This window comes from Salmo trutta, chromosome 32 (genome assembly GCF_901001165.1).
Source record: "Salmo trutta chromosome 32, fSalTru1.1, whole genome shotgun sequence".
Classification (NCBI taxonomy): domain Eukaryota; kingdom Metazoa; phylum Chordata; class Actinopteri; order Salmoniformes; family Salmonidae; genus Salmo; species Salmo trutta.
The window spans coordinates 6259756-6283028 of record NC_042988.1 but is presented as its reverse complement, the minus strand read 5'-3'; the positions used below and the strand labels follow the sequence as shown (position 1 = coordinate 6283028).

The window sequence follows — 23273 nt, the reverse complement described above, 5'->3', positions numbered from 1 at the left end:
ATTACATTAGCGCAACACTCTCACATGTCAGCCATTTACATAGCTGGATACACACTAAGGGTCATTTAGGTTAAGTATCCCCATTGGTGGATTAGAATTGACAAACCCTGGGTTCTTCACTAGAGTAGTAGGCCACCCTACTGCCTGCATGAGCAAACAAAAACAAATCTCATAGTACATTTACTAAAGGCACTGAACAAAACAGCACTGTTAAGTTAAGCGCTAAAACTCACTTGTCATAACAATCTACCTGCATGGCATTCCTAAGAGAAAGATTAGCTCACTGTGGTTCACTGTAGTTTAGCATCAAAGTGAAGTATTGATTTAAATTGGCATACTGTTACTGTACAAGCAAAACTAAATGAAAGTGCTACTTGAAGAAAACAACGCAAAAAGCTTTGACAAAAACAACTACTTCTACCACGATATTTCCTGTACCTGACATGTACAGTTGAAGTCAGAAGTTTACATACACCTTAGCCAAAAACATTACAACTCAGTTTTTCACAATTCCTGACATTTAATCTAGGAAAAATTCCCCGTCTTAGGTCAGTTAGGATCACCACTTTATTTTAAGAATGTGAAATGTCAAAATAATAGTAGAGAGAAGGATTTCAGCTTTTATTTCTTTCATCACATTTCCAGTGGGTCAGAAGTTTACATACACTTAATTAGTACTTGGTAGCATTGCCTTTAAATTGTTTAACTTGGGTCAAACGTTTCAGGTAGCCTTCCACAAGCTTCCCACAATAAGTTGGGTGAATTTTGGTCCATTCCTCTTGACAGAGCTGGTGTAACTGAGTCAGGTTTGTAGGTCTCCTTGTACGCACACACTTTTTCAGTTCTGCCCACAAATTTTCTATAGGATTGAAGTCAGGGCTTTGTGATGGCCACTCCAATACCTTGACTTTGTTGTCCTTGAAGCCATTTTGGCAGAACTTTGGAAGTATGCTTGAGGTCATTGTCCATTTGGAAGATCCATTTGCGACCAAGCTTTAACTTTCTGACTGATGTCTTGAGATGTTGCTTCAATATATCCACATAATTTTTCTACCTCATGATGCCATCTATTTTGTGAAGTGCACCAGTCCCTCCTGCCGCAAAGCACCCCCACAACATGATGCTGCCACCCCCGTGCTTCACGGTTGGGATGGTGTTCTTTGGCTTGCAAGCCTCCCACTTATTCCTCCAAACATAACAATGGTCATTATGGCCAAACAGTTCTATTTTTGTTTCATCAGACCAGAGGGCATTTCTCCAAAAAGTACAATCTTTGTCCCCATGTGCAGTTGCAAACCATAGTCTGTCTTTTTTATGGCGGTTTTGGAGCAGCGGCTTCTTCCTTGCTGAGCGGTCTTTCAGGTTATGTCGATATAGGACTCGTTTTACTGTGGATATAGATACTTTTGTACCTGTTTCCTCCAGCATCTTCACAAGGTCCTTTGCTGTTGTTCTGGGATTGAATTAGTTTATCAGAAGCTTCTAAAGCCATGACATAATTTTCTGTAATGTTCCAAGCTGTTTAAAGGCACAGTCAACTTAGTGTATGTAAACTTCTGACCCACTGGAATTGTGATATTGTGAATTATAAGTTAAATAATCTGTCTGTAAACAATTGTTGGAAAAAGTACTTGTGTCATGCACAAAGTAGATGTCCTAACCAACTTGCCAAAACTATAGTTTGTTAACAAGAAATGTGTGAAGTGGTTGAAAAAAATGAGTTTTAATAACTCCAACATAAGTGTATGTAAACTTCAGACTTCAACTGTATATAAAGTCAGAAAATATTCCTGATTCTGAATAAAAGTGCATGAATGAGCGCCCTAAAAGATTTGTCACTAATTAAATAAAACGTATTAATGCACTTGCCAGATAAATCAGTGCACCAAGCATCTGTTCGGGTTTCTGGCATCTTACATTACCGCCCGAACTTCCTTTATCACTGTAATCATCTGATAAACTCCATCATATTTTTAAATAACCAACTGTACAAGATTGGTATCAGGAGCTGCTTAGAGAAAGTTTGGGGCAGTTTTAATTAAGACAGTTTTCAACAGTTTGGGAAGATTTGGGGCAGTTTTAGGGCATCAACCCTAAAACCCCTGCTGCATTTGCATGACTACATTTCAGACACCTGCCAGATCTCACAACGCCTGGATAGGTATTTATTTAACATATCAGTGAATCATATGATGTAGCAGTCGACTGCACAGTCGATAACGCGGAATGAAACCATTTGTTGATGGAATGCAATGACTGGAATGTAGTCGAACTGGAACGCGCCCAATACCTCCCAAGGGCGTGACCTCATCACCGACGGAGCCGTGGCGCAGATCTGTCATCGGTGGACGTGGGCTTCAGCTTGACAGTGGCGAAAGGGTTGGTGCCCCTATACAACAAAGACAGTGAGAGAACAGAGATGTGTTAGCTCCCGCATTATGTTTAAACGAACCTGAAAGAAAACCGAAACTCACACGTAGTTTGTTAACCAGCATAAACAGTCCAGAATGATGATTTCCCATGAAATAATGAAGTTGTCGTTTATTTGGATGAACAGAGTGTACAGCAGCACTAACCCAACGCACAGCGGCGCCTCTCCAAAACTAACTGACCCAGCATGGCCCAGCATCATCACATACAGCAACTCATTTGCATAACCTTTTGTGATAAAATGAGAGACATTTGAACGTGTACGCAGATTACAATATCTCCAACAAGCTCTCACAGTCTCACTGCAGAATTAGACATTTTTCCACGTTCTCCAAACGTCAAATTTTGAAGTTGCTCCAAATGTTTTTGATACCCTGGGTTGACTCCTGCTGCTCTGTATCGTTCCATTCCTCCAAACGTCAAATTTCAAAGTTAAGGGATGCGTTTAGCCACTCATTCCAAAGGTTAAGGTAAGGGTTAAGGTTTGGGATAGGGTTAAAACATTAAGTTTAGGCACTCATTCTGAATGGTTACAGCGGCAATCAGCAATTGCTACATCCATTTTTGGACTTATACATGTATGATATGTACCCATTGATTCTTGAAGAATATAACTTAGAAATGCCTCAGGAGCTTAGTTCAACTGTCGTACCCCAGTAGAACTTAAAATATCAGCTTGTTTTGCTCAACATTTGTAAACAAAGAGAATGTTAACATGGTTAAAACTCTAATTTTGATATCATGGATGGTCAGTCTTTGCATCCATAGTCTGTCTATGAATTCGAGAGTGATTGCATTTCTCCAGCCCCATCCCTCAGCTTTTTACCAAAACAGTGGCAGGGAGTCCTCTTTGTTATTGTTTCTACTGCTGATTGCTGCTTTAAGGTAAGGGTTAAGGTTTTGGATAGGTTATATACAGTGCCTTCGGAAAGTATTCAGACACCTTGACTTTTTCCACATTTTGTTACATTACGTTAATCCATACTCTAAAATGGATTAAATAAATTAAAAAAATACTCAGCAATCTACACACAAGCAAAAACAGGTTTTAAGAAATGTTTGCAAATGTATTAAAACTAAAAAACATTTATACCTTATTTACATAAGTATTCAGACCCTTTGCTATGAGACATGAAATTGAGCTCAGGCGCATCCTGTTTCCATTGATTATCCTTGATGTTTCTACAACTTGATTGGAGTCCACCTTTGGTAAATTCAATTGATTGGACATGATTTGGAAAGGCTCACACCTGTTTAAATAAGGTCCCAGTTGACAGTGAATGTCAGAGCAAAAACCAAGCCATGAGGTCGAAAGAATTGTCCTTAGAGCGCCGAGACGAGATTGTGTCGAGGCATAGATCTGGGGAAGGGAACCAAATCATTTCTGCAGCATTGAAGGTCCCCAAGAACACAGTGTCCTCCATCATTCTTAAATCGAAGAAGTTTAGAACCACCAAGACTCTTCCTTAAACTGGCCGCCCGGCCAAATAGAGCAATCGGGGGAGAAGGGCCTTGGTCTGGGAGGTGACCAAGAACCCAATGGTCACTCTGTGACAGATCTCTAGAGTTCTTCTGTGGAGATGGGAGAATCTTACAGAAGGACAGCATCAATCAGGCATTTATGGTAGAGTGGCCAGACGGAAGCCACTCCTCAGTAAAATGAATTTGCAAAAACGTCAAAAAAACTGTTTTTGCTTTTTTATTATGGGGTATTGTGTGTAGATTGATGAGGGGAAAAAACGATTTAATCAATTTTAGAATATGGTTATAACCTAACAAAATGTGGAAAAAGTTAAGGGGTCTGAATACTTTCCGAAGGCACTCTGTATAAAAAAACTGTGTCCACAACTGGGATCGAACACACAACCTTCTGACCCAGAATCATGGGATTACACCCAGGCACCACGCCCTAGCAAAACCCAAGCCTACTTGACGGTAATAGTGTTCACTGTTGCCCATAGTTGCCGGTTTGGATGGCATTTCCCTCGGGACATGGATAAACATCCAATTTCGACGTCAATCTTGAACGATCTCTATAGATATCACTTCTTAGTAATGAATAAACACAAATAGGACTGATGAGAACTGCAATGGCTGTTCCTTACTTTGGGAAGAGGTTTGGCCCAGGTCCACCATGGCGCTCTCCTCTCTGCAAGGGGAGGAAAGAACACAACTTTAAAGGTATTCCATCCCATGCAAACATTTTTACATATATATAGCTGTAACCCAGAGAGGGGGGCAGAGCATCTACGGGTGTGCAATCCACACCATGCAAAGATCCAACACCATGCAAACACACACACAAACAGACACACACACACACTCACACACTCCTCACCCCCCTACACTGTCAGCAGCTGGAGCTTCCCCCCTGCATCCACCAGAAGGAGGGCTGTGGCGTCATAGAGAACAGCACATTGCCACAGTGCCCCTGCTGGCCGGAGGACAAACATGCAGCAGATTTTAAATACTAATTTCTCTAACCTTTTCAGCTTTAACTCCATTCTAACTAGCTTTTACTATAGGTAGCTTTTCATTACTTGTTATGCCTCACCAAAAACCTGAATAGGAATGACTTTCACTCAGAGACTTTCCTCAGACTATCATGTTAACAATAACAAACCAACATTGATTTATTAGAAACACCACGTTAGTGTCGTACAGCAGGCTCACCATAGAGTAAACAGTGTAAACACTAGACTTTAAGAACTTCATGGCCAACATCGATCCTCAGTGATCATTCACCCAGGCAGCATTACCTTATTGTCAGAGTGAGTCTCCGCCCTTCTCTCCATGCTGGGTGTGATTGGACGCATCTCTGTCTGTCTATTGGGTGGAGGCGGCGGCGGGGGCGGGGGTCTACCGTGGCTGCTGCTTCCTGATTGGTCCAGCAGGTTGTCCATACTGTGGGCGCTCCTAAGGGTGGAGCTACTAAAGGGTCAAAAGGTCACCAAAAGTCAAAACAGCATTAGCATCAGCAACTCATTAGCAACTATCTCTTAAAGGGACAGTTCACCCACATTTCCCCTCAAGGGAAATTATAGGCAAATTATAATTTCCCTTGAGGGGAAATTTGGGTGAACTGTCCCTTTAAGAGACAGTGGCGCTAGTGGATCACCTGGAGCCAGTTGATCTAGGGGCCTCCTCCAGTGTCCCCACATAGGCAGCTGGGAACCAGCCCTGACTGTGGGGGGAAGCAGAGAAGAGATACATTTCTATGAGTTTCTATGAAGGACAGAGAGCTATGGCATGCTAGCATTCAGCACATTTCATAAGCAAGTAGGCTAAAATATATATATTAAAATGGTATTTTACATTTTCTGGTTCATATCCTAAAGACTACAGTATCAAGTGGAGTATCTCTTGAACGGATTTAAGTTTTCCTTATACAATGTTGTTCTGTGAGGGCAGCTCTGCCTTGAAGGCAGGAGCATCTCTCTCTCCCTCCCTCGCCCTCACCGTGAGCTGCTCTCTGCCCGGCCGTAGAGCCAGCCGTTACGGGGCTCCTGCACCAGCACGCTCACCACCTCCCCCCGGGAGAAGGGCAGCATGGTGGGGCTGTTGGAGTTAGCGGGGTGGGATACCAGAGCTCTCATAGGTCTCCCTCCTCCACCTCCACCCAGTCCTAGGGACTCGCCAAATGAGCTGGAGCGGGAACGGGTGTTCTGGGGTGATGGGCCTGGGGGGGTGAAGGGTGAGAGGGGAGGAAGGAGAGGGGAGAGGATGTGTGAACATCAGAGGGCCAGGAAGGCAGGTCATAGGAGAGGAAAGACACCTGAACACCATGAGTATGGTATGTACATAGTATTTATCCAGATGGACGTAACCTGTTTTAGCATGGACATTGCCATTGATAGCTTCCACCAAAGTTGTCCACTGAGCCCGAAGATGAGTACTCTATTTAACACTATAGGTTTGGTATACTGTAGTGTAGATATACAGTATATCATGCCCCCACCTCTGGAGGGCAATCTTCCCAGAGGCTGCTCCTCTTTGCCTGACCATTGGCTCCCCCTGTCCTCCTCCCTCATTCTGGATGTGTTGTCCTGGTCCAGGCGAGAGGGGTTCCGGGATCCAGGTCGTCTGGTGGCGTTGACCTGGTCTCTCCATCCATCAGCTATCTGCTGTAGGCCTCCCCCTGCCCCTGTCTGGCCCATCGAAAACACACACGTTACATTACTTTCATTCACCTTGTTTACTCATTGGCTTTAATCTAGTCAGGAAACTCAATCTCTTCTCTCTTACTTAACACTCTCTCTCAAAAAATAAAAACAGAACGCAACACACTAGGTGGTGCCTCTACTTATTCATTCCCTTCAAATCCACAAATTGGAGATTTGGAAAAGGAAAAGGCCAGGAGCAGGTTGTCATATTGCAAACCAGCCACGGTTCTTTCTATGATGAATGTGTTTTATGACAGTAATGGAGAGGGTGGTCCTCTGTAGCTCAGTTGGTAGAACATGGCACTTGCAATGCCAAGATAGTGGGTTTGCTTCCCGGGACCATCCATATGTAAAATGCATGCATCCCTGACTGTAAGTCGGTTTGGATAAAAGTGTCTTCTAAATGGCATATTATTGAGTGTGTATGATTAAATGAGACTGTAGTACAATGAACTAAGCTACACTACCTTGTTCATGAGGTAGATGATGGACTGAGTGAGACCACAGTGTTTCTCAGCCAGGAAACGGTATCGCCTTTCTTCCTCCATCAGAGCCTCGCGCTGACTCTCCCTCAGGAAGTGAATGTACTCATCCTGTGAGCACACATGCAATGTGTAAATATAGAACTTCCTCTGACACAGACACGCACTGTGTAAATACTTTACAGAAATGTAATAGCGTTCTCCCTCGTGCACTCTTAATCTTTATATTTTATTTATTTTACTCATACTCTTTCTGACACGCACACACACACACACACGCACACACACACACACACGCACGCACGCACGCACACACACACACACGCACGCGCACACGCGCACGCGCGCACACACACACACACAAGCGGAGGCTGTTGAGGGGAGGACAGATCATAATAATGGCCGGAACGGAGCAAATGGAATGGCATCAAACACATGGAAACCAGGTGTTTGATACCATCCCACCTGTTACGCTCAAGCCATTACCATGAGCCCGTCCTCCCCAATTAAGGTGCCACCAACCTCCTCTGGCACACACACACACACACACACACATTGAGTGGATTGACCTGGTGAGCCCCTCTCCTCAGCTGCCTCTCCAAAGATATGGCCTGGATCTGTACCTCCATCTCATATTGCCTCCTGCTGCCCTGGAGGACACATTACATCAATGTCAGATACATTTACAATGAGTGTACAAAACATTAGGAACACCTGCTCTTTCAATGACATAGACTGACCAGGTGAATCCAGGTGAAAGCTATGATCCCTTATTGATCTCACCTGTTAAATTCACTTCAATCAGTGTAGATGAAGGGGAGCAGACAGGTTAAAGAAGGATTTTTAAGCCTTAAAACAGTTGAGAGATGGATTGTGTATGTGTGCCATTAAGAGGGTGAATGGGCAAGACAAAAGATTTAAGTGCCCTTGCCAGACGCACCAGTTTGAGTGTTTCAAGAACTGCAACGCTGCTGGGTTTTTTACCCTCAACAGTTTCCCGTATAAAGAATGGTCCACCACCCAAAGGACATCTGTGGGAAGCATTGGAGTCAACATGGGCCAGCATCCCATGTTGTTGTTGACTCCCATTGGAGTCAACATGGGCCCCAATTTGTTGGGGCATGTAGTCCATGCCCCAACAAATTGAGTGTGTTCTAAGGGCAAAAGGGGGTACAACTCAATATTAGGAAGGTGTTCCTAATGTCTTGTACACTCAGTGTATACATAATAACACCACCATAGTTTTCATGTAAAAGTGTCAATAAGGAATGGTCCAGGAGTAAATAACACTTTGTTTGATCCTCACACAAGCATCAAACTTGGAGCACTGCCCACTACATTCAGTCTGCCAGTCCATGAGCTTTACTACACAACTTCTGTACTGTCAACACAAGGGGCTACAGTATTTGAAAGGAGTATTTTTTTAGTTAACTAGGCAAGTCAGTTAAGAACAAATTCTTATTTTCAATGACGGCCTAGGAACTGTGGGTTAACTGCCTGTTCAGGGACAGAACGACAGATTTGTACCTTGTCAGCTCAGGGATTTGAACTTCCAACCTTTCGGTTACTAGTCCAAAGCTCTAACCGCTAGGCTACCCTGCCGCCCCATATGTGAAGGAGAGTGGCTACTCACTGCTATGTAGTCCCTATCCAGTTTGACATTGTTGTTCATCTCCTGTAGCACCTCAGTGTGGAACCAGCGGAACTAGAGCAACACAGAGAATGGTTATTATGATCGCAGTAGTCGAAACACCACTGGTAAGCCAAACAATCACATCTCAAATTGTCCGATTATAGAATCAACTGTGTTGTTACACCATCTAGTAAAATATACAGTACAACATATTAATAAGTGGGTTGCTTAGTTGTGAGTTGTTTTGACAGGTGTACCTACAACCCCAGGTACAATTAATTACAATACACTCGTAATTCTTCATTTTGAATTCTAATACAGTACAAGAACTAGTGCAGTGCCACTGTTCTACTGTTTGATGAGGAGTGTAAAGTAACCTACTATTCCTTCCAGTTCAGTGGTGAGACGCTTCTGGTTCTCTGAAATCTGAATCAGGACATCTCCTGGGAGACACAATGAGAAATGATCATAGGCAGACATTAAGACACACACACACACACACACACACACACACACACACACACACACACACACACACACACACACACACACACACACACACACACACACACACACACACACACACACACATCCCAGAAAGAGAGACACACAGTGTCAGAACACACATACGCTCCTTCCCCGCCACCCCTCACACACACACACACTGAATGAGAGCCTGCTTTTATAATCTTTAACAACATCCCAAGGCGCATCTCTCTGACTACACTGTAAGACGTTTCTGTAATTTCAACAGTAAAACACGGTAGAATTCACAGTAAAATATCGTAAACGTGTTTTAAAGCACGTTGTAAGAGTTTTCTGTCATTTTACATTTACATTTCACATTTCTGTCATTTAGCAGATGCTCTTCTCCAGAGCGACTTACAGTTAGTGTATTCATCCTAAAACAGCTAGGTGGGTCAACCACATATCACAGGCAAGTACATTTTTCCTCAATAAAATAGATATCAGAAAAATTCAGAGGTAGAAGGATGGCCGAGGACTCTGCTGTCCTAGATTCAGGGGGAAGCTGGTTCCACCATTGGGGTGCCAGAACAGGGCTGAGTGGGAGCTGCCCACCCGTAGGGTTGGGAAGGCGAAAGGACCAGAGGTGGCAGAACAGATTGCTCAGGTTGGGGTGTAGGGTTTAAGTGTAGCCTGAAGATAGGAAGGGGCCGTTCCTCTTCCTGCTCCTTAGGTAAGCACCATGGTCTTGTAGTGGATGTTAGTTTCGACTGTAAGCCAGTGGAGTGTTAGGAGGAGCGGGATGACATGGGAGAACTTGGGAAGGTTAAATACCAGGCGGACTGCAGCGTTCTGTAAAAGTTGCAGGGGTTTGATGGCACAAGCCAGTAAAACACTGTAGAATGCACAGACACATACCTTAAATGTGTTTTACAGAATACATGATGGTGCATTGTGGGAAAATGCTGTGGGTGGGGAAAGAATCTCATTAACATATTTTAAGGCATGCCTTGTAAGAAGCTCTAGTTGAGTGAGAATGTTCTACCCCCAGAGAATACAGTAATATACAAACTTTGTCCCAAAAATGTACAGTAACTTACTGGTCAATTTCTGCCAGTAATTCACTGTTATGCAAAATACTGTATCATACTGCATTTTTGGAGCGCAAACACTTTTTTAACACCAGTGGGTGCATGGTGTTGTCCTTAACCAGGCCACTGATTGACTGAGCCACAATTTTTCTGCCCGGTAACAGGAGACGGATGAAACCAGTTTCTAAAGATTGTTGACATATTTTTAGGTGTGACTTGTAAGAGGCTGTATTTGTTGCACCCATTAGTGAGAATGCTGTATGAATTTAACTGACATATTGTAATCAATCAATCAACTGTATTTATAAAGCCCTTTTTAAATCAGCAGATGTCACAAAGTGCTATACAGAAACCAGGCCTTTAACAACATGCAATACACGTAAATTTCCCAGGTTTTCCAGAAATCCCAATTGGAAGATTCCTGGAAATCCTTCAACCAGGATTTTTGGAAAATCAGGACATTTGGGGAAAGTTACTGGATCTTTGAAAACCTACTTGCTAGCCTGATGTGTGTGGCCTGTAAACCATATGTTTCAGGCCACTGTATTAAGGTAAAGCTAGGCCTCAAAATAAGGACTATCTAATGTATTTTCATAGAATTTCATTATAATGATAACATTATCCTATTAACTCACTTGGTGAAGACCAAATTACTGAAAATGAACGAATTCAACAACCGTGTCTCTTTTGCCCTGCAGTCACTGTCAGTTTCGAAGCCTTTGTTAAGGCCCAAAGTACAAGTGATATAAATCACCAAATATCAGTTGGTATGCTGTAATATAGAATTACATTTTCACTATTAGCAATTGCTGAATAGCTTTTCAGTACAATTCAACAATAAAGTACTGTATTGCTCTTTTGCTATATAAAAATATTGCTGTGGTAAAATATTGTGGGAGGGAAAAGAATCGCTGGCTCATTAACATATAAGGCGTGAACCCTTGACTTTTTTCGCATTTTGTTACATTACAGCCTTATTCTAAAATGGATTAAATAGTTTTTTTCCCTCATCATTCTACACACAACACCCCACAATGACAAAGCAAAAACCAAGCCATGAGGTCGAAGGAATTGTCCGTAAAGTTCCAAGACAGGATTGGGTCAAAGCACAGATCTGGGGAAGGATACCAAAAGATGTCTGAGGCATTTAAGGTCCCCAACAACACAGTGGCCTCCATCATTCTTAAATGGAAGAAGTTTGGAACCACCAAGACTCTTCCTAGAGCTGGCCGCCCGGCCAAACTGAGCAATCGGGGGAGAAGGGCCTTGGTCAGGGAGGTGACCAAGAATATAAATAGTAAAGTAAAGTACAGATCCCCCAAAAAACTACTTAAGTAGTACTTTCAAGTATTTTTTACTTAAGTACTTTACACCATTTGACAGTAATTGATTAGCTATCTAGACACTGAAAACTTCGTTCACTACCCCACAAGTATCACTAACAAACCAATTACTGTCTAATCAAGTAACGCTACTGTTCAAATATGCAAAGAATTGCTAAACTAGCTAGCTAACTTAAGACTAACGTTAGCTACTTTCAGTAACGTCAGCTCAATTAGTTAGCTACCGTATCTGTTGAAAAACAAAGCTTGATAGCTGAATAACTTTTTTTCCCAATTTATAGAAGATAGGAAATTCTTGAGAAAGAGGGCTAGAGATGCAGCTCACCAAACACAGAGTGAGACGGTTGTTGTATTTGCAGGAGTAAGTGAATAGATAATGTGTGTGTGTGTGTGTTTACAATAAAATTATTTAGCATCTAGCTATATAGATGGGTTGGCTGACAACGTCACAAAAACGATGTGCGCGCTTCCATGGGGCAGAAGTCAGCCTGTTGTGATTCTGGATTGCCAGATTGCTAGCAAGAATGACAAAATGCCGTGTGAGGAATCGTAAGTGACTCATTTCAGCATTTTTCGTCATGTTATTGATACCATGTCTTGTTTTGAGGTGTTTTGACTGATTTCATGTCAATGCAAATATTCTAATAACATTAGAAGCCTACTCCCTAAGTTTGTTTTACTCACTGCTTTAGCACACTCTGCCAACCCGGATGTTTTAGCCGTGTCTGAATCCTGGCTTAGGAAAACCACCAAAAACCCTGAAATCTCCATCGCTAACTATAACACTTTCCACCAAGACAGAACTGCCAAAGGGGCTGGTGTTGCAATCTACTGCAAAGATAGCCTGCAGAGTTCTGTATTACTATCCAAGTCTGTACCCAAACAATTCAAGCTTCTACTTCTAAAAATTCACCTTTCCAGAAACAAGTCTCTCACTGTTGCCGCTTGCTATAGACAACCCTCTGCCCCAGCTGTGCCCTCGACACCATATGTGAATTGATTGCCCCCCATCTATCTTCAGAGCTCGTGCTGCTAGGTGACCTAAACTGGGACATGCTTAACACCGCGGCCATCCTACAATCTAAGCTTGATGCCCTCAATCTCACACAAATTATCAATGAACCTACCAGGTACAACCCCAAATCCGTAAACACGGGCACCCTCATAGATGTCATCCTAACTAACTCGCCCTCCAAATACACCTCTGCTGTTTTCAATCAAGATCTCAGTGATCACTGCCTCATTGCCTGCATCCGTAATGGGTCTGCGACCAAACGACCCCCCCTCATCACTGTCAAACGCTCCCTAAAACACTTCTGCGAGCAGGCCTTTCTAATTGACCTGGCCGGGGTATGTCATTGACCTCATCCCATCAGTAGATGATGCCTGGTTATTTTTTTAAAGTGCCTTCCTCACCATCTTAAATAAGCATGCCCCATTCAAAAAATGTAGAACTAGGAATAGATATAGTCCTTGGTTCACTCCAGACCTGTCTGCCCTTGACCAGCACAAAAACATCCTGTGGCGTTCTGCATTAGCATCGAACAGCCCCCGTGATATGCAACTTTTCAGGGAGGTTAGGAACAAATATACACAGGCAGTTAGGAAAGCTAAGGAAAGCTTTTTCCAACAGAAATTTGCATCCTGTAGTACAAACTCAAAAAAGTTCTGGGACACTGTAAAGTCCATGGAGAATAAGAGCACCTCCTCACAGCTGCCTACTGCTCTGAGGCTAGGAAACACTGTTACCACCGATAAATCCACTATAATTGAGAATTTCAATAAGCATTTCTCTACGGCTGGCCATGCTTTCCACCTGGCTACCCCTACCCCGGTCAACTGCCCGGCACCCTCCACATCAACCCGCCAAAGCCCCCCACCATTTCTCCTTCACCCAAATCCAGATAGCTGATGTTCTGAAAGAGCTGCAAAATCTGGACCCCTACAAATCAGCCGGGCTAGACAATCTGGACCCTCTCTTTCTAAAATGATCTGCCGAAATTGTTGCAACCCCTATTACTAGCCTGTTCTACCTCTCTCTTTTGTATCGTCTGAGATTCCCAAAGATTGGAAAGCAGCTGCGATCATCCCCCTCTTCAAAGGGGGTGACACTCTAGACCCAATCTGCTACAGACCTATATCTATCCTACCCTGTCTTTCTAAGGTCTTTGAAAGCCAAGTTAACAAACAGATTACCGACCATTTCGAATCCCACCGTACCTTCTCTGCTATGCAATCTGGTTTCAGAGCTGGTCATGGGTGCACCTCAGCCAAGCTCAAGGTCCTAAACGACATCATAACCGCCATCGATAAGAGACATTACTGTGCAGCCGTATTGATCGACCTGCCATCACCACATTCTTATTGGCAGACTCGACAGCCTTGGTTTCTCAAATGATTGCCTCGCCTGGTTTACCAACTACTTCTCTGATAGGGTTCAGTGTGTCAAATCGGAGGGCCTGTTGTCCGGACCTCTGGCAGTCTCTATTGGGGTGCCACAGGGTTCAATTCTCGGGCCGACTCTCTTCTCTGTATACATCAATGATGTCGCTCTTGCTGCTGGTGATTCTCTGATCCACCTCTATGCAGACGACACCATTCTGTATACTTCTGGCCCCTCTTTGGACACTGTGTTAACTAACCTCCAGACGAGCTTCAATGCCATACAACTCTCCTTCCGTGGCCTCCAACTGCTATAAAACGCAAGTAAAACTAAATGTATGCTATTCAATCGATCACTGCCCACACCTGCCCGCCCATCCAGCATCACTACTCTGGACGGCTCTGACTTAGAATACGTGGACAATTACAAATACCTAGGTGTCTGGTTAGAATGTAAACTCTCCTTCCAGACTCACATTAAGCATGTCCAATCCAAAAATTTAATCTAGAATCGGCTTCCTATATCACAAAAAAGCATCCTTCACTCATGCTGCCAAACACACCCTCGTAAAACTGACCATCCTACCGATCCTCGACTTCGGCGATGTCATCTATAAAATAGCCTCCAACACTCAACAAATTGGATGCAGTCTATCACAGTGCCATCCGGTTTGTCACCAAAGCCCCATACACTACCCACCACTGCGACCTGTACGCTCTCGTTGGTTGGCCCTCGCTTCATACTCGTCGCCAAACCCACTGGCTCCAGGTTATCTACAAGTCTCTGCTAGGTAAAGCCCAGCCTTATCTCAGCTCACTGGTCACCATAGCAGCACCCACTTGTAGCACACGCTCCATCCAGCAAGTTTATCTCACTGGTCACCCCCAAAGCCAATTCCTCCATTGATCGCCTTTCCTTCCAGTTCTCTGCTGCCAATGACTGGAACGAACTGCAAAAATCACTGAAGCTGGAGACTCATATCTCCCTCACTTGCTTTAAGAACCAGCTGTCAGAGCAGCTCACAGATCACTGCACCTGTACATAGCCCATCTACCTCATCCCCATACTGTATTTATTTATTTATCTTGCTCCTTTGCACCCCAGTATCTCTACTTGCACATTCATCTTCTGCACATCTACCATTCCAGTGTTTAATTGCTATATTGTAATTACTTTGCCACCATGGCCTATTTATTGCCTTAACTCCCTGATCTTACCTCATTTGCACTCACTGTATATTTTTATTTATTTATTTTTATTTCACCTTTATTTAACCAGGTAGGCTAGTTGAGAACAAGTTCTCATTTGCAACTGTGACCTGGCCAAGATAAAGCATAGTAATTTGACACATATAACAACACAGAGTTACACATGGAAGAAACAAAACATACAGTCAATAATACAGTAGAACAAAAGAAAACAAAAAGTCTATATACAATGAGTGCAAATGAGGTAACTTAAGGCAATAAATAGGCCATGGTGGCGAAGTAATTACAATATAGCAATTAAACACTGGAATGGTAGATGTGCTTTATCTTGGCCAGGTCGCAGTTGCAAATGAGAACTTGTTCTCAACTAGCCTACCTGGTTAAATAAAGGTCATATATATATATATATATATATATATATATATATATATTTTTTTTTTTTTTTTTTTTTTTTTTTATTTTTTTTTTTATTAAAGTGGCGTTATTTAGTGTGCATTGTATAAAGTGACTAGTCATCCATTTATCAAAGTGGCCAGTGATTGTGTCTTTCTGAGTTAGTGATTGCTGATTAGCAGTCTGATGGCCTTGAGATAGAAGCTGTTTTTGTCTCTCAGTCCCAGCTTTGATGCACCTGTACTGACCTCGCCTTCTGGATAGTAGGGTGTGAACAGGTAGTTTGCGTTGTGCAGACCGCATCACCCTCTGGAGAGCCTTGCGGTTGAGGGTGGTGCAGTTGCCATACCAGGCTGTGATACAGCCCGACAGGATGCTCTCGATTGTGCATCTGTAAAAGTCTGTCAGGGTTTTGGGTGACAAGGCGCTGTTGCGCCTTCTTCATCACACTTTCTGTGTGAGTGAACCATTTCAGTTTGTCTGTGATGTGTACGCAGAGGAACTTAAAACTTTCCACCTTCTCCACTGCTGTCCCTTCTATGTGAATCGAGGGGTGCTCCCTCTGCTGTTTCCTGAAGTCCACGATCATCTCCTTTTGTTTTGTTGACGTTGAGTGAGAGGTTGTTTTCCTGACACCACACTCCGAGTGCCCACACCTCCTCCCTATAGGCTGTCTCGTCGTTGTTGGTAATCAAGCCCACTGCTGTTGTGTCGTCTGCAAACTTGATGATTGAGTTGGAGGTGTGCATGGCCACGCAGTCGTGGGTGAACAGGGACTACAGGAGGGGCCTGAGCACGTACCATTGTGGGGCCCCAGTGTTGAGGGTCAACGAAGTGGAGATGTTGTTTCCTACCTTCACCACCTCGGGGTCGGCCCGTCAGAAAGTCCAGGACCCAATTGCACAGGGTGGGGTTGAGACCCAGGGCCTCCAACTTGATGATGAGCTTGGAGGGTACTATGGTGTTGAATGCTGAGCTGTAGTCAATGAATATCATTCTTACATAGGTATTCCTTTTGTCCAGGGGATAAGGCAGTGTGCAGTGTGATGGCGATTGCGTCGTCTGTGGACCTGTTGGGGCAGTATGCAAACTGAAGTGGGTCTAGGGTGGCCGGTAAGGTGGAGGTGAATGATCCTTGACTAGTCTCTCAAAGCACTTCATGATGACAGAAGTGAGCGCTACGGGCGGTAGTCATTTAGTTCAGTTATCTTTGCCTTTGCCTGGTCTGTGCATGCTTTGAGGACACGGCTAGGGATGTTGTCCCTATTCATGGCTTTATTATGTGTGCCGACGTCGGGAACAAGGCTACAGAAAAATCGGCATGTATAAATCCAATCTGTACAAAAATACAAACGCAACATGCAACAATTTCAAAGATTTTACTGAGTTACAGTTCATATAAGGAAATCAGTCAATTGAAATGAATGAATTAGGACCTAATCCATGGATTTCACATGACTGGGAAGATAATATTTTAGTCAGGCAATGTCCACGTTATTCTCACATATTTTAGAATGTAATAATAATATGAATATCAAGGCCTAAAAAAATAATATGTTAAAGTGGTAATAGTGTAATTTTTCTTTTACACTTTTTGCATGGATGGAGGTTCTATATTAGGCCCTATATGTACAATTACATAGATTATACAATTGTATAACATTCAGGTCCTTGAAAATTACAATGAAGTGCTTGAAAAAGTCCCTTAAAGTCCTTGAATTAGACTTGCCAATGTCTGTATGAACCCTGCTTAAAGAATGTATAGTCCTAGGCCTATGTTGTTGTATAGGTAGAGTTATTGGCCAATTTGCATATATTCACTTTTATTCCTCTAAGTACACATGTTGAACTGCATAAAAAAACATTCGATTTTTTTTCAATCCATTTAGACATTTTTATCCCACATTGGTCAATTATCTTTTAGAAAGACCCATATACCGTATACAGTCACTTTTTTGCACTTACTCTCTTGCACTGTCTCTATGCACAAACACTGGACTCTACCCACACCCTCCCACATACTTACACTGACACCCCAACACACATATATACACACACACACACACACACACACACACACACACACACACACACACACACACACACTACATACCCCCACACACATATAACATGCACACACACTCACATATACACACACACTTTCTCACTCACCACAGATGCTGCTGCTAGTTACTTTACCCCTACCTATACAGCGCCTTCAGAAAGCATTCACACCCCTTTACTTTTTCCTGATTTTGTTGTGAAGTTAAAATTGATTCAATTAAGGTTTTGTGTCACTGATCTACACACAATATCCTATAATATCAATGTGGAATTTTGTTTTTATGAACATTTTAGAAATGAATGCAAAAATGTATAGACGCGATGTCTTGAGTCAATAAGTATTCAACCCCTTTGTTTATGTGAAGCCTAAATGCATTCAGGAGTAAAAAAAGTACTTAACAAATCACATAATCAGTTGCATGGACTCATTCCGTGTTCAATAATAGTAGTTAACATGATTTTTGAATGACTACCCAATCTCTTTACCATACACATACAATTATCTGTAAGGTCCCTCAATTCCAGTAGTGAATTTGAGCATGGTGAAGTTATTAATTCGGCTTTGGATGGTGTATCAATTAACCCAGTCACTACAAGGATACAGGTGTCCTTCCTAAATCAGTTGCCGGAGAGGAAGGAAACTGCTCAGGGATTTCACAATGAGGCCAAAGGGGATTTTAAAACAGTTACAGAGTTTAACAACATTATAGTTACTCCACAATACTAGTGAAAAGAGGGACGCTTGTACAGAATACACATATTAAAAAATATGCATCCTGTTTGCAACAAGGCACTTAAGTACTACTGCAAGAAATGTGCCAAAGAAATTAACTTTTTGTCCTGAAAACAAAGCATTATGTTTGGGGCAAATCCAACACAACACTGAGTACCACTCTTCATATTTTCAAGCATAATTTTGGCTACATCATGTTATGGGTATGCTTGTCATCAGCAAGGACTAGGGATTTCTTTAGAATAAAAATAAACGGATTAGAGCTACTGTAAGCACAGGCAAAATCCTAGAGGAAAACCTTGTTCAGTCTGCTTTCCCCCAGACACTGGGAGACGAATTCACCTTTCAGCAGGACAATAACCTAAAACACAAGGCCAAATTTACACTGGAGTTGCTTAACAAGACAACATTGAATGTTCCTGAGTGGCCTAGTTACAGTTTTGAATTAAATCCACTTAAAAATCTATGGCAAGACTTAAAAATGTCTGTCTAGAAATTATCAACAATTAACTTGACCGTTTGAAGAATGTTAAAGAATATTGAGCAAATATTGTACAATCCAGGTGTGCAAAGCTCTTAGACTTACCCAAAAAGACTCACAGCTGCAATCGCCGCTAAAAGTGCTTCTACAAAATATTGACTCGGGGGGGGGTGGGGGGGGGGTGAATATTTACATAAATTAGATATTTCTGTATTTCACTTTCAATAAATTTGCAAAATATATAAAAACATGTAAATTTAATACATTTTGAATTCAGGCTGTAACACAACAAAATGTGGAATAAGTTGAGGGGTATGAATACTTTCTGAAGGCACTAGATAGATAGGAGCTTTATATAGATATATCTGACCATTTTATAAATGGTATAATTGCGTGATATGATAGCATTTTGGACACCACAAGTGTTTATCCAGATAATGAAAAAGCATACGCGAAAAAGAAAATTGCCATGATCATGAGCAAAGTCATTGTAGCCCATCATTCCACTTCCCATGTGAGAACCATGAGCACGGGCTGACTTGGCGTTGCTGACAGTAAGTTACTGTATATTTTACAGGAAATGTTTTGCAATGTGGGAGAAGTCCAATCAGTGAATGCTCAACTACACTGAGCCCGTTTGCTATGTGGGTTTCCATAGCCAACCTTACATACAAATGTAAGATCTTAATTTGAGCCAGTTTCCTATAGAAGGAAAATAACCTAGCAGCAACAGGAAATGTGAATTATTATGTATAATGAATTGACTTTTTGTAGGGGTTGATACATTTTCCGTAAGGTAAATGTATCAATCATGTCAAAGTGGAAATTACAAATTTCAGAAGCCTTTTTAAACCTCAAATACAGTACATGTTTTACATTTCAGGAAAATTCTCATGCAACAGGGTGATCAAATTAAGATCCTACATCTGTAACGCCTTTTTGTCTCAGAGTGTCTGTGAGTGGCTAGGTTCAGGCTGGGTTAAATGAACTAAACAGGACCCACAGCCTGTTACACTCTATTATGCATATGGCTCTGAAGACTACCTGTCGGTCTGTCACCTGATTCCACTGCTATAGTACAGATAACACCCCCTAACAAGGGCTCCGGTTACATTATACCTCTTATTAGCATTATGAGGGAAATGGGAAGACTGACTCTGGACCAGTTGTTATGGTTAGACTCACGCACAGGTTGTCTTGTTATCTCAAAATGCATCAACATTACAGTCACACTGATGTGGGCAAAGTTAATTTTAATTCATATTCCACTATGGGGTAAAAATAACAGATATACGCACCTATGCCCTCTATAACTCTGCTCTATACAAACAGGAACAGACATACTGTGTATGGCACAACAACAAAAAACTCACACGCATACACCACAACTGCTATTCAACCCAACCCAGTGTCCACCCTCTGTCACATACACACACATACACATGCACACACGCCCTCGTCTAAGAAAGCTCCAGAGGTATTGTGACGGTAAAAGGAAGTGTACCAATGTGCTGCCTGTCAGGTAAACTTTGCTCTGTGTGGTTCGATGAAGGACACTGCATTGATTGGGGTAATAACCACAACCATAAACAGCACAAAGGACCCATACAGTACATTGGTCCTTTGAGTTTCTCTAGCTTTGTTCCTGCATCTCTCTACCTTTCTCATACTCTTTAACTGACCTGACACACACGCAGACACATGCACATATGTAATGCGCACACACACACGTACGCACGCACACACGCGCACACACACACACACACACACACACAGTGAATGAAGAGATTCTTACCAATGGAGCGAGACGACATGGTGTGGAAGGCCTGCTCCCCTATCTTAGCAAGGGTGCTGAAGTAAGCCTCACTGGTCACAGCAAGGGCTAAACACACACACACACAGAAACAAACAAGCAATTGAATTGCATATCCAGTTGATATGATTCACTTTTCTGACATGCCAGAGTTAGACTCATGTCAGTAAAAGCACAACAAACACATGAATCTGAAAGCAGCAAATTGCAGAAAGGTTGTTTAATATGCATCGACAGATTCATCTATAATTCATTCAAATAGCTGGGCCCATCACATATACATGTTCCATATTTCCATATCTCATTGATTTGGAGTGGAAAAGGACTGCTGCAGACAGAACATAAACTGGACAGACACATTTACATTCAGCAGTTCAACCAATAGAAACATGTGTAGATTATATTATGTCCTATAGGTTCATCGTAATAAACATCCCCAAGTGATATGGCAGTACTTTACAAGGGAAACCTGATGAACTCTGTTAACAAAATGAAAAGTAATTTGTATTTATTTCCAGGTTTGTTGTGTAGAAGGGAGGAGAGGTGGCAAGGAAGGGCACGACAAATGATCTCTCATTGATGAGATGTGGAAGCTTTGTATAGTTCTGAGAAGGACCTCTAGTATAAATCAGAGTCATAAACTGTATGTATGACTCTGCTGAGAATGACTCTTTTGTCACAATGTACTCTATTTTATTGGAATGCTTCATTGTAGTCAAATGTATGCCACAAAGGTCATCGGTTTCACTTCCTTTCTTTCTCACCTTGGAAAGCCTGCATGTAGCTGTTTCCCAAAGACACTAGCTTCTGTAGACTTGGGTTGAACTGATCCATCAGGCTCTGCTGACACCCACACACACACACACACACAGAGACACACACACACACACACACACACAGAGAGAGACAGAGAGAGACACACACACACACACATACAGAGAGAGAGACAGAGAGAGACACACACACAGTGAAACATTGAAAGGTGTGGTGCTTAACTTGAACAGTAAGCTGTATAGATATACCCTGTTCATAAGTCATATTGTATTTATCCATAGAATACAGTACTGCTCACAAGTATAGTGCGCCAAATTGAACAGAATATACAAACAACAAATGTGCATTGCAGATTAGTTGAAGCTTATATCTAGGGCTACGCTACAATTGTCAAGAGTTCAAACCAATCTCACTCACCGCATATATGCCCAAAGTAGAACGATGCAACTGGTCGCAGTTTTGTCCAGACATTCTGACTCTCAAAGTGTTCCCACTGGCTGCCTATGAAACGTTTAATCTATTTATTTATACGTTGTGAAACATAAGGTGACAGTCCCGAAAGTGCCCTATCCGTATCAACGCGGATGTTCTAATTCACAGGAAACTGGGCGAGGAGCAGAACAGAATGTGTGAGTAATTGACACTGGAGCTCAGAGAGGACTGTTGTCAATTATTAATCAAGTCAAAGCTATAAACGACTCAACAACACAGAACACGCAGCGACTAGTGACCTAAGCTTAACAAAGATAGGTTAGCTGTGTAAGTAGGGGCCTTAAATGGCCATTTTCATTATCTCCATTGCAATACCAGCGTCTACATATGTGAAAACTGTGCATTTCTACGTTTTGTAGAAAAATATATACAATTCTACCCGATGACATCATCAAAACCTAAAACATTTTAAAGATGGTGATTTTCAAACACTATGGGTTTCAGGTGACGTGGGAAGAAAGAAAATACAGATTCCTCTGGCTAGAAACTAGTTGCAGGTTTAGAAAATCTGTCACGCCTGCTCCCGCTCCCCCTCGAGCGCCAGGCTGCCGGCTTGTCAGGCTCCCACGCCTCAGCGGGTTTGGCAGGCTCCCATCCCGCGTCATGCCTCAGCCGGCTCGTCAGGCTTCCACGCCTCAGCCGGCTCATCGGGCTCCCACGCCTCAGCCGGTTCGTCAGGCTCGCCCAGGTGGGAAGACGGGTGGCGCCCCTAGAGGGGGGGCTACTGTCACACCTGCTTCTGCTCCCCCTCTCTGGCACTCGAGGACGGTATGCCCATCCTTACGCACACCTGTCATCATCATTACGCGCAATAGCGCATCATTGGACTCACCTGAACTCCTTGACTTTGTTGATTGCTCCCTCTATCTGTCTGTTCCTCAGTTTGATCCCCGTGTCAGCATTGATGTCGCTATGTTTTTCATGTCCAGACGCTGTCATGTCTTGTTTCATGTCTGTTTATTAATTAAATGTTCACTCCCTGTACTTGCTTCTTGTCTCCAAGCGTCTGTCCTTACAAAATCAGTTTTTTTTACTTTTAATCCTACCCTGTGATGTCACAGAGAATAACTGTTTACATTTTTAACCACAGATCAAAGAAAGACACCATGTAGACACTGGTATGATGCTGGAGATAATGAAGACAAGGTTGAAAAGTGGCAGAATTGCCCTTTAATAATACATTTCAACCATCATCAACACTTTAATCAGATGTCAAAGTTAACTGGAATCATTCAATGAGTGAATGTTATAACATTCACAATATGATGAGCATGAGCTCATTTTTCACACCCAGAATAGTGTGTGCGTGTGCACGTGTGTGCGGG

General features: G+C 42.6%; 1 protein-coding gene across 3 annotated transcripts; it reads right to left on the bottom strand.

Annotated features, from left to right (window-relative positions):
- Positions 1-1670: 1670 nt before the first annotated feature.
- On the bottom strand, positions 1671-22112 carry baiap2l2a (BAR/IMD domain containing adaptor protein 2 like 2a). Of its 3 annotated transcripts, none has more exons than XM_029727285.1 (13): positions 21874-22109; positions 21447-21522; positions 20665-20751; positions 9090-9151; positions 8709-8780; positions 7645-7725; positions 7061-7186; positions 6389-6578; positions 5890-6109; positions 5549-5614; positions 5190-5361; positions 4536-4579; positions 1671-2389 (listed from the first exon to the last, which is right to left on the bottom strand). In XM_029727285.1, the coding sequence occupies exons 1-13, from the start codon at positions 21925-21927 to the stop codon at positions 2311-2313; spliced, it is 1329 nt and encodes a 442-aa protein (XP_029583145.1). In that variant the 5' UTR covers positions 21928-22109; the 3' UTR covers positions 1671-2310. The 3 variants fall into 3 exon arrangements, with proteins under 3 accessions (XP_029583145.1, XP_029583147.1, XP_029583146.1); XM_029727287.1 differs by having other exon boundaries at positions 2291-2389; positions 5190-5346; positions 21874-22112; XM_029727286.1 differs by having other exon boundaries at positions 2291-2389; positions 5190-5358; positions 21874-22111.
- Between the last annotated feature and the right edge of the window lie 1161 nt (positions 22113-23273).